The sequence below is a fragment of the Medicago sativa genome, chromosome 4, assembly GCF_051527215.1.
Source record: "Medicago sativa cultivar Bolivia chromosome 4, Bolivia_mono, whole genome shotgun sequence".
NCBI classification, from domain to species: domain Eukaryota; kingdom Viridiplantae; phylum Streptophyta; class Magnoliopsida; order Fabales; family Fabaceae; genus Medicago; species Medicago sativa.
In genome coordinates, this window is record NC_140752.1 from 99,573,819 (window position 1) to 99,586,324 (window position 12,506).

Below are 12,506 nucleotides of genomic sequence, written 5' to 3' on the forward strand. Positions count from 1 at the left end.
AGCGTATTCAGGGTGTTGATGTGATCCGTTACTGATGTGGATTCACCCATTCGAAGAGTGTAGAGCTTTCTCTTTAAGAATATTCTGTTGTGGAGTGACTTGACCTCATACAATTTTATTAGAGTATCCCAGATCTCCTTTGCTGTCTTCTTTTCAGCAATACTTGACAATACTGAGTCTGCCATTGCTAGGTGCAAATTGGCAACGGCATTATCATCCATCTCTTTCCACTTTTCGTCAGTGATATCTGCAGGTCTGCCACCTATTGCGTCTAGGCAATTATCTTTTCTTAAAATTGCCCTTATCTTCAATTTCCACAGGGAAAAATTTCTCCCGTTGAACTTCTCTATCTCAAATTTTGCTGCCATGGTTTTTACACCAAACATATTTTTTTTTCTTCAAACTAGACCGGAATAATAAGAATTCTTTTCTGATGTGGAAGATCGGTTTACACCGCAACCACAGAGCATACTAAGATTTTTCTTATCACACCACTAGTTTATCACAGCGGAACAACAACTACGAACCAGTAGCTCTGATACCACTGTTGGGTACCAGAGTAACAAAATATTATCACGCAGCTAAAATAAGAGACAAGAAAAGAGGAACTGAACACACAATATTTTACGTGGAAACCCCTCAACAAATAAGGGGAAAAAACCACGGGGCAAGAGTAGAGAACTTTTACTAAGTGGAAGAAATTACAGGATCATTCTCTCTAAATACAAGGAGAGTACAATTAATACTCTCTCTTATAAATAGGAGAATACTAACTAACACAAACTAGGAGAAACCTCCCAGAAGAAACTAATTTTTCTCTCTATATTTTTCTCTCACAAACTATGTTTATTGTTTGTGTAGTTATTGATTGTTGTTGGGATGATTCTGCTTGTTGCAAGGGACGTCTATTTATAGCCGGCAAAATACATGCCTCAACCATTTTTTATTCATGGAATGGCATACAATTATGCCAACCAATTTGATATTGGCACCGAAAGTATATTGCCATTGTGAACAAAAGTCAAAAGTGGCTTTACCACCAATTTTTTTTTTAATGTTCACAAGGATAACAATATTATGTGAGTATGAGAGAGAAAGTTGTCCAAAAGTTGTCAAAAAATGGTTGTCAAAATATCATTTCTCAAAAATGTTTTCTGCCAAATCTGCTTTGTGGGGCCCTTTAAATGGTAGGTATGTGGGGCTTCATGCTGTGACAAGTATTGAGCATCTGAAATAAGGATAATTTATTATTACATGGCTCTGTGTTCAGTCATTCTTCTGCATCAAGATATACACATGCCAAGTTGTGAAATAGGTTATTTGTCTTCAATAAAGGAGGAAATAATAGATTGTTGTGTGTACGGGGGTCCGTCCTCAAAGGACACCCCGCTTACCATGCTATACATAATCTATACCGCTTTTTGCACTGCACTTCTTTTTTATTGAAGACGTATTTCGGTATTCAACATTTGTTTTAGTCTGATATTGGCATGACACACTAATAGTTGTGATTACATTAAATTGTGTTATTTTCTCAAAATTTTATCCGTGTTGGTGTGTCATTGTAGTGTTTAATATCCGTGTATGTACTCATACTTCATAGATCTATACTAATACTTTTGTTATTCTCAATTTGTCCCTACATTATAGGAAGACTTAAATTTTATAGTCCAAAATGATGTGTTGGAACTCTAAAGTGAAAAAAACAACGATGAAGTAACTAATATTAATCATCGATGAATACACGTACATATTTCTTATGATTCTTAAAATTTACCATGCGAATCACGTTCCTTGAGAAGCTATACTTTTGGAAAAGTTTATGGCTGCACGGCTGAGGTGAACGACTAAGTTTGTTTGAAAGAGCGACGAGTTTGACAAAATTATAGTGACATTGTAATTTTGTTAAAATCTATATTTTGTAGTTTTATCAAAATCATTGTAGTTCACCGTAATTATTACAATTTCACCCCACAATTGTACTAGGTTTTCAACTGCTTACAAAGAGTCAACATATATACTATAAATAAATTCACCAACATTTTAGGTAAGATCTTCATATTTTTAACATAATAGACGTGGTTTGAATCTTGTTCACATAATGCTGGATACAAGACTCAATCTCGAGTCTTTTTTAGTTGCAAAAGAACCCTTACCACCATAAATATTCAACAATCATATGGATGATGGATAACATAATTTTCGTGTCAAAGTAAAATAAGTGAGTCATTTTTGGAATATAGGAAGAGGAAAGATGAATCATGAGTTTTAAATTTTTGAAAATAGGATGTATATATTTCTTAGAGAAATAAATTATTCTTGGGCATGAACTGTAACAACTTGCGTCTCTGAGAGAGCTGGTCATTGACATCATGGCATTGAATTGAATTAGCCTCCACCTAACCATTTGGCTCATAAACTACTATCGGAAAATTGCTATTCATTGACTTGTTAAAGTTTTCGTTTTTTTTATTGGACTTGTAAACAGCAACAAAAATATTTTTATTTTATTTTATTTTTGGTGGTGAAACAGCAACGAAAATATTTTATGAAGATAGAGAAATGGTCTGATTAACGTTTTTAGCACCACTATTAAGTTATGAATTTAATTTGTATTGATCAGGTAAAACATTTTCAGACGTGGACTACATCAAATCACTATATATGGTCTGCAAGTTCTTGTTCAACAAAGAAAAATGCTGAAATTGCTAAGTTGCATGTTGTGACAAGAGTTCAAACTCCAACTATTCCACTCGTGTGTGTGAATTTTCAATAATTATTATAAATAAATAAATCAAATCAATACATGAACATGACTCTTTTTATATTACATATTAGTTTCTAAAACATCTCTATGAAGTGATTTGATTTTTTTGGTGTCGTGACTTCTTTTTTTGTGTGGTGACGTGATTTGATTGAATGTTCGGTAAAAATATTACACTATAAAAGTTAATCTCTCACGTTATTAAACTTCTAAGACTTTCTTCTACTTGTTAAATTTAATTGGTGGGTAGAATGTTCTTTCATTTCATCAATTTCATTTTTTACAATGCTTCAAATACATGCATCCTTTTTCTTTTCTTTATTTATTTCGCTATTTTGGTGAAATAATGGTAAATAATATACACCATTTTGGTGAAATCAATATTTTAGATTCATTCATTAAATGATGTATGTGGTCTATAATAAAAATCATACACATCATTAATTTAATGAATCTAAAATGCAAAGTTTTGGTTATAATAGTGATCGGAGGGTGCACTATTGTCTGTGCCTCAAAACTTTTAATGTTGGAGTGAATTAATTATTGTGATTTCCTTTTTAAAGAAAAAATGTATATATCGAATACTTTTTTAGTCATGGGGGTGATAAAACCCAAATGTGTTTGCAGCCTTGTCTATCCAAGTGTTATAGGATTATTATCAACCATATTACTCTACTAATGATGCCGTTAAGAAATTATTATCCTGGGATATTACTAGGAAACAAAAGATAATGATAGAAAGATGGCATCTTTAATTTATTTCATGTTTATTTTTTTTCTAAGTAGTTTAGTTGTTAGAAATTTACCTTTGTTATAAAAAAGAAAATGATGAAAGATTAGCTAAGCTAACCCAATATATAAATATTTATTTATTCGCTTTGACATGAAATATGAATAAAAATCAATCAAATTAAGCATATAAAAAATAGTTTTTCCAATCAAATTTAACTTAAGTGGTTATAAAGCTCGAAAAAACTTGAGGTTAATTTTGCCTATAATTCAGTATGAATGTGGTATTTGACGTGACTTTGTCATCTAAATAACATTTTATTGGTGATACTTTATAATATTAGAGATAAATAAGATGATATTATTATATCGTAAACGTAGCTCACTTGATAGTTATTATAGATATTATTTGCAAGGCTGATCTCAAACTTTTGGATATTTTACTTCTCCGCATAGTCTAACAACCATGTTACTTAAAAAAAAAAAAAAAATAATAAGTCAATGTTTCTAGTCTTACCATAAAAATATACATAAATATAGGAGAAAAATCATCGCAAGTGGTTAGGATAGAAACCCCTCAAAATCCATATATATCTTAATAGAACTTGTCAGAATATACCAAAATATTCTTCCTTCAGTTCAGCTGAACTAGAAAATGGTTACATTTACGTACCTCCAAATCTAATATTACACAATAATTTCCAAACTTTCAGAGATACCCTTTTCTCTATTTAATTCATCTTCCTTTTTTCGTTTCTACTATTTTCCAACAATAGACAAAAAATCCCTTTGCACCTTCTTTTGTTTCAACCTTTTCTGACTTTGAAAGTGAGTGAACCTGTTTTCAGTTATGTGTTCTCAAACCTCTTCCCCTCGTTTCTCTTTCTCCAACGATGTTTCACCAATGAAACATGATGGCGTTTCTTGTAGAGACACACTGCTCCTTGAATCAAATACTGATTTTGAATTCATCACTAGCAGAAACATTGAATTTGAAACATCTTCAGCTGATGAACTTTTCTCTAATGGAGTTATACTTCCATTGCAGATACATGACAAGAAAAACAACACTGCATCTTATAAAGAACAACCTAGATATATGAATCTTCCGCCTCGACCATTTTCGACTAAAACAAAGAAAGAAGTTCAAGAAACAAATACTCGGTCTAGTTCTTTTATAGGATTCAAAAAAAGCAAAAGTCTGAATTGTGATGCAAATAAAAATTTTGTATGTTTTTCTCCTCCTTTGTCGCGAAGCAACTCAACAGGTTCAGCGCCAAATCTAAAGAGAACGAGTTCGAATAGACAACAATCATCACTATCTTCATCATGTTCTACCATAAATAAGAGTTATGGTAATGGCCTAAGGATTAGTCCTGTTTTGAATGTACCAACTCCTTGTTTTTCGAAAGGTAGTTTAAGTTTATTTGGGTTCGGTTCGTTTTTGCGTGTTGGGAAGGCTAAGAAGAATAATAATTTATTTGTTCAAAAATGATATCAATGTTTTCAATATATATGTAGTACCAACATTTTATATTGAAGACGTGTTTCGTGCTAGACATCGAACATGTGTAGTTACATATAATTTTTTTTTTACTTTTTTGAATTATTATCAATGTCAATGTATCCGTGTAGTATGTGACCGTGCTTCCTTGATGTTCTTGGATCAATGGTTAATCCTAATTTATCATAATCATTTTTGTTTAGACTGGTAAAAAACTAGAAAGGAAGAAGTAATAGAGGTTTTTTCTTTGGAGAGGAGTAATAGAGGTTAACAAGCATGCCATTTTGATGAAGTTGATTATGTGTTACAATTTAAGGAGAGATTAAAAGAAGTGGAAATGATTATGCAGATAAAAAGGCCAAATACTTTGGAGAAGAACAATGGCAACCTATTACGAATTATTGTCCTTATCTTGTTTTCTTTGACGAATCCATTTTAAAATGGAATTTTTGTGCTTAGTACTCTGTAAAGATTAGCTTTGTTTATTTGTGAGAAGAAATACTATTTTTTCTTCAACTGCTAACATTTTGTCTCGAATTACCTCCGTTTTCATGATAATACTAAAATCCAATCACAAAAAGAAGAAATAAAAACATGCGCACTCGTTTCTTCTTCATGTGATTCCACGATAATATTGGAATCCAATCACAAAAAGAAGAAATGAAAATATGCGTGCTCGTTTTTTCTTCGTGTTATTCCATGATAATACTGGAATCCAATCACAACAAAGTTAAAAAACTTTTCTCTCTTATATAAATAAAAAAAGCAACAACATTATTGAGCTTTTCCTTAAAAAAAATATTTTGAGCTTTTTTTTGGTCCAAGTGTATCAACTTTGGTGTTGGTATATAATTCCATTTTGGTTTGTTAAAAAAAAACTTTGGTGCTATAATTTTACAAGAATAATGTTACTATTACTGAATGAAACAAAAAAAAATGTTTTTTTTTCTTTCCAAGAAGCCAAATTTTGATATATTAAAACCAACAAAAAAATTGTATCCGGCACAATAGAGTAGAGATAGAATTCAAATCAAAGTTCTACAAAGGTGTGAATGAAACAAAAACTATATAGTATTTGATCTTTTTTAGCAAGAAATGGTCGTAATATGAACCTATGATGCTTCTAGGGTTCTATAAATATATCAACTTCAAACATTTAGAAATATCACAACTGGTAAGGTTATTATTTGCTTGAATGTTTAGTTCGCAAAATGTGGTTAAAACGAGCGCGCATATTTTAGATTGAACTGTTTGTTTACTCGAGGATTGGTCTATGGCAAATTGCGCCACCAATCACAACTGCATAATTAATTCCACAATGCATACATTTGTTGCATTCGCAAGTATTTCAACAAACAAATTCAAACATTTTGCGATGGCATCTTTTACATCGAATCTTATCATGTTCGAATTGGTCTATTATTAGAGGTGATGAATGTATATTTGTTCTTGCCAAGACCATGTTTTTATCACCCGTTTGTAATGTGGATTTAGGGGAAGCCATTGGTCTATTTCATGTTCTCCATTGGGTCCATGACTTACATCTTGACAACGTTGATTTTGTCCTTGATTCAAAAAAGTTATTGGCTATTTTAATAAGGGAGATGATGATATCATGAAGTTTGATCATGTATTGTAGGATTGTAAGTTTAGTTGTTTTTTAGGCCAAATACCATATACAGTCTTTTAAGTTAGATGTTTATAATAAGTTAGTATTTTAAGTCATAAAATATCTGCATTATTATTATTATTCTATTTTCATGAAATTCAGTTAAATGGTGTGTATGTGTACTGCTAATGTTAAGTTTGTATGTCCAAGTTCGCTGCTCTCAAAACTAAAGTTTATATGTGTATTATTCAGTCTTGAATTTTAAACAATTTACTTTTTGAAAGAAAAAAATAAAATTGATCGATTACATGATTTATAATACTTTTTTTCCAGAGATATTTGACTTATAACACCGTTGATGAAATACGTAAAATTTTCGGAACTTTTGGTGGACCTAGAAGCCCAATCCACTACCTTAAGAAGAGTGACCGGCCCATCACCATTCACTAAATTTTTTAAAAAAAAAAAAACAAAATTCATTTGAAAAAATAAAATCAAAACCCTAAATCATCAACAAATTGCATCAGAAACACGAAGAGAACTCATTTCGCCGGAAAACCCAACCGGAGTTCCTCCTCGCCGCCGTACAACCTGCCAGAAATTCCGTCGTATCCACTTCCGTACCAGCAACCTGCAGATTGCGCATTGCGTTCTGGATTCATCTGTATGTTCCTCTTTATTCTTTAATTTTCGATTATGCGTTTTTTATTTCAATTTTTGTAACCAAAATAGGTCATGAAATGAAAGTAGATTTGAATAAAGCAAAGAAACTGTGGATAAAAGTAGAAGGATTTCAGAAAAAGTTACAGTTTTTATTGTTTGCTTCACTCATTTTTACGGTTTATCAGTTCCTACTTCTCTGATATGAAACACTAACAAGTTGATGACACCAATAATTGTTTGAGAATAATTATATGCAAACACATTTGTTGAATGGTGTCCGTCGGTGTTGAACTCGGACACAACTATCCGATGGTACATACTTCATTTTGAAGTGTAGTGGCATAATTAGTGATGGTTGATACTTGATACAAAATTGGGCCATAAATGGATTGCATAGGTTGTTATCATTAACTACATGCAAGAGTGTAGGTTATAATATTATAAATATGTTGTACTAAATGGATTGCATTTGAATAAATATTGAATTTTTATGTGTTTAATTAGGATCGGAATCCGTCATTCATCATCCATGGACATGGAGACAGATGAAGGTTTAAACAGTATTAAAGATATAAGGCAACAACTTGAAGCTCGCATAGAAACCCAACACAAGTCACACATGGACATGCTTTCTTCTGTACAATCCGTTATACCTAATCTTGTTTCTTCTCTCGACCTTTCTCTCAAAGTTCTCTCTTCTTTCAACCACCGTCCTTTTGCTCCGACACCCCCTCTCCCTCCTCCTCTAACCAATTTCAACCCTCCCAAATCATCTCTCCAACAACTACCTCAAAACCCATCTAATAACAATAATAATAATCTTCAAAACCCTAAAACCTCTCTTGTTACTACAAATCCAGAACCAGAGAAAGTTAGTCCTTTGTCCATTGTTCGATCAATGGTTGCTGTTTGTCTTTTAAGTCGAGTACCTTTTTCACCTATCGATTCTTCCACTTTATTGTGGAAATTAGAGAATGATCAAACGGTTACCCCACAAGACAAAGCCGCACTTCAAGAGCTTGGTGGAGATTCAGGAGGGCCGACACTTGCAGTTGAGATAGCTTTGAGGTCAATGGCAGATGATAATGGTGCTGTTGAATTGGAAGAGTTTGTTGTAAGTGGCAAATCAAGAATTATGGTTTTGAATATAGAGAGGACCCGTCTCTTGAGAGAATTTCCTGAAACTGCACATCATCAGCAGCAGCTGCAAAATGAGTCGAGTCTCGGAGATGGTAATATGAATCAAAATCAGCAACAAATTGTTACCGGTAGTACGAATGTGAACGGTGTTATGGGTGCGATGGGAAGGCCAGTTTTGAGGCCAATATCTGATAATATGTGGATGTCACATGGTGACCCTCACATGCCAGGGTTACAACAAATGTTTTCTGGTGGTGGACCAAGGGGAGCACCAGGACTAATGGGAATGGTGGCTGCACAGAGAGGTATAGTTATTCCGTCGATGCATAGACTCCCAATGGGGCCAAATGCATCAGGGAGTAGTATTAATGCAATGCAACAGAAACCAAAAACATATGATGAGGATTTGAAGGAGGATTTGAAGGAATTTGAGGCCATAATTAATAAGAAATCGTTTAGGGAGATGCAAAAATCCAAAACTGGGAAGGAGCTTTTGGATTTAATTCAGAAACCGACTGCAAGGGAGGCTGCTGTAGCTGCTAAGGTTCAAATTCACCACTTACTCTAATAGGCTATACACTCAAATTTCATTTTTGAATTTTGATTATTCACAGCTTTTACTATACTCTGGCATTTCGAACAGTTTAATCTAATTCTGCTTGTTTAAATGTATTATTTTTCAGTTCAAAACTAAAGGTGGTTCTCAGGTGAAGCAATATTGTGACTTACTGACAAAAGAAGATTGTCGGCGCCAGACCGGTTCCTTTGTTGCATGTAATAAGGTTAATGACAAGAACAATATTTTATTACTAGCTTTTTTTGTTTCTCTGGTTTCATTTCTAACTTATTCACCATCTATTGGTTTTAGCTGGTATACTAAGACATATGATTTTCAACTAATCAAACTATGAAAATTGGTACGGACACTTTTATTTAGCCTTTTGTTGATGTGCATTTGTGATCCTTTTCTCGGCAGGTTCATTTTAGACGAATCATTGCTCTTCACACTGACATTAATTTGGGAGACTGTTCTTTTCTTGATACTTGCCGGCACATGAAGGTATAGTTTTTACCTCGGAGTTCTTATGTTGGATTTTCTCTTCATTTTAGTTATTTTGTCCTATGTTTGAGTTGTGCTCTCTTTTTTGTCCTTTGATAGACATGTAAATATGTTCACTATGAGTATGACCCAACACCTGATTTGCCTCCAACAATGACGGGTGCTCTTCCTCCTCCTCCCAAACCACTAAAACAGCAGCGTGCTGAGTATTGTTCTGAAGTGGAACTTGGTGAACCACAATGGATCAACTGTGATATACGTAACTTTAGAATGGACATATTAGGTAAGTTTGGAGTAATAATGGCTGATCCACCGTGGGACATTCACATGGAGCTGCCTTATGGAACAATGGCGGATGATGAAATGCGCACTCTTAATGTCCCTGCTCTGCAAACTCATGGGCTTATTTTTCTATGGGTCACTGGGCGTGCAATGGAACTTGGACGAGAATGGTATTTGCACCTGTATTTGGTCATATGCTAATTTTTTGTTTTCATTAAAAAAAAATCATCTGATATTCTGATTAGCATAACCAAATAAAAAAAGTTGAGGCTTCTTTTTACTAATAATCTGCATTTGGCTTGCACATATTTCGTATTGTGTTCTGCAGCTTAGAACTTTGGGGATATAAACGTGTTGAGGAGATCATTTGGGTGAAAACAAATCAACTTCAGCGAATAATTAGAACTGGACGTACCGGCCATTGGCTCAATCACAGCAAGGAACATTGTCTCGTTGGGATAAAGGGTAGTCCTGAAGTAAACAGAAACATTGACACCGATGTTATTGTCGCTGAAGTCCGGGAAACAAGCCGAAAGCCAGATGAGGTTTGTATGATATTCAACGAACTTTTTCACTAACAAGTTATTGAAAAGTTGGTTGTTTTTGTTTAGGGTTCCTTAAAAATGTTATTGAAAAGAAGGGTTTACATTATAATAAGCCTGGCTAAAACAAAAACAACTTGCTAACAGCCATGTGCATGATATATTTTCACTTTTCCTCTCCTCCACATTCGTTATTGTTAAGCTTGCATGTTCCATCTTTTAAATAGTTTAACTATGCCTGGTACGGTACTAAAGTTATTCTACCATTTGAGTGTTCAAATTTAAGTCTTTCATATGCTTAACAATTTCAAAATTGTCAATTTATTCCTACAGATGTATCCTTTGTTGGAGAGGATAAGTCCAAGAACAAGAAAGCTGGAGTTGTTTGCTCGCATGCACAATACTCATGCAGGGTTGGTTTTGAATTTTCACGACACTTTTTTTTTGGGAGTTTTTTAATGGTAATCTTAAAATTGTTTGATTGGGGTCGATTATTTTCTGGATTTGAAATGAGTCTTGATGCTACGTAAGTGAAGCTCACTTGATAATGTTCTATATCAATTAAATGATCTCTTGGACTAAAAACCTAATGTGGTTGTAGTTATAGGTTTAGGGCAAAATTTCATCCATAGAAATCATAAACTGTTTTTTATGGTGTTCTTTATTATTTGATATTTGAAGTCATCCAAAGTAATCTTAAGCTGTTATAATATTCTCTTTTGTTCCATCAGGTGGATGTCTCTTGGTAATCAATTGAGTGGTGTAAGGTTAGTAGATGAAGGGCTCCGGGCAAGGTTTAAGGCAGCTTATCCAGATGTGGAGGTGCAGCCAGCATCACCTCCCAGAGCTTCTGCTATGGAGGTAGACTCTAGTGTTGCTGCTCAAACAAGGAGTCCATTTGCCGGCACAGAATCAAAGTCCACTGCTGAGCCTGCAGCTCCAGCAACTACCTCTGCTTCAGAGGAGAAGGCGATGGTCATTGACGTGGACACTAACTAAGTTTCTACCAATTCAATCTTGTGATTTTGGTAGGGAATTTTCCTTTTATAAAGCTGAAGGAAAAAAGCCGTATTTTCTCATTTTTCTTTCCTTTTGTCGAAAGATAAGTTTTTGGAATATCCAATTTAGGCGAGGATGGCATGTAAAATAAATAATGTTGTAATAGTTGTTATTCAAGTTTTATTTGAGAGCTATTATGTTAAAGCATATGGTTATCAGTATTACATGATATACGTGAGTTGTAGTTTTATTCAAAACAAACGTAAACTTATCTATTTTAGATATGAATCACTTTTGAAATCTCGATTTGTTTTGATGAATTACGTCATGACCGTGAATCACATGATTCAAATTTATGGTAGGAATCTTTGTTTATCTACAACTTATAACAACAAGATTTGATTGACAATTGAAAAAGTTGGTTTGTCGATTTGTGATTGGACTCTAAATTGTTTAAAAATAAATGTCGTTTAAAGAAATGAATGTTATTTTTTTTTCTTTCTAATGTAACACTAGTTTTTTCTATTTAATTGTACCCTCTATATACACTAGTCTCAAAACATTACTTCTAATTTGTATTTATATGCTAATAAAAATAACACCAATCCTTAATAAGAATAATTTGATGAAAACAACTATCCTCTTAATTCTAATCATTTAATTTTTGTAATATATATGTGCGTGAAAATCTTAAACGAGTTAATCAGAGTGTAATTGGTGAAGCTTCATGAAGATCTTCCTTACCTGAGGTCGTACCATCTTGTTTGTGGAGTATGATTGGGGTAATGTCGTACAAAGCTGTCAATATTTGGTCTTTTATATTTGATTATGCATGCGGCATGCCCATTGCTTTGCAAAATGCATTTTCTTTTTGCAAAATAATTCAGTTGCGAAAATAAAATATTAAAAAAAAATTGGAAAAACTTTATTGCCTATGGTAGTCTTAATAGACTTATTGCGTGTATGAATACTTTTTATCCAAAATAAAAAGGTGCAGATTAACTTTTTAAATTTAATCATGTCTCAGTCAATCATAGACGAGTAATCTTGTCCTTTATATAGTCTAGAGATTAGAGATAAATGGACATCAAAAATACCTTAGCGCACTCTTCTTATCAAAGGTGAGATACATGTGAAGGTGTAAATGTCAACTAAAATATTGTCACGTAGATGAAGTTTGCATGAAAAGTCAAGTATACTAGTCAAACAACTAG

General features: G+C 33.3%; 2 protein-coding genes across 2 annotated transcripts; both read left to right on the forward strand.

The window, feature by feature from the left end:
• The first annotated feature begins 4,120 nt into the window (after positions 1–4,120).
• Positions 4,121–5,199, forward strand: LOC146934623 (uncharacterized). The gene has a single exon (XM_085706510.1). It carries the CDS (start codon positions 4,344–4,346, stop codon positions 4,986–4,988), a length of 645 nt encoding a protein of 214 aa, XP_085562636.1. The 5' UTR covers positions 4,121–4,343; the 3' UTR covers positions 4,989–5,199.
• Positions 5,200–7,118: 1,919 nt separating this feature from the next.
• LOC146934624 (putative N(6)-adenosine-methyltransferase MT-A70-like) lies at positions 7,119–11,496 on the forward strand. The gene is made up of 8 exons (XM_085706511.1): positions 7,119–7,270; positions 7,774–8,953; positions 9,093–9,191; positions 9,386–9,469; positions 9,569–9,921; positions 10,080–10,296; positions 10,627–10,706; positions 11,025–11,496. Exons 2-8 carry the CDS (start codon positions 7,799–7,801, stop codon positions 11,290–11,292), a joined length of 2,256 nt encoding a protein of 751 aa, XP_085562637.1. The 5' UTR covers positions 7,119–7,270; positions 7,774–7,798; the 3' UTR covers positions 11,293–11,496.
• The last annotated feature ends 1,010 nt before the right edge of the window (positions 11,497–12,506 follow it).

Coding starts and splice junctions, on each gene's coding strand:
- LOC146934623 (XM_085706510.1), top strand. CDS start 4,344: ATGTGTTCTCAAACCTCTTCCCCTCGTTTCTCTTTCTCCAACGATGTT.
- LOC146934624 (XM_085706511.1), top strand. CDS start 7,799: ATGGACATGGAGACAGATGAAGGTTTAAACAGTATTAAAGATATAAGG. Junction 9,192..9,385: donor CCTTTGTTGCATGTAATAAG/GTTAATGACAAG, acceptor TTTTCTCGGCAG/GTTCATTTTAGACGAATCAT. Junction 10,297..10,626: donor CAAGCCGAAAGCCAGATGAG/GTTTGTATGATA, acceptor TTATTCCTACAG/ATGTATCCTTTGTTGGAGAG.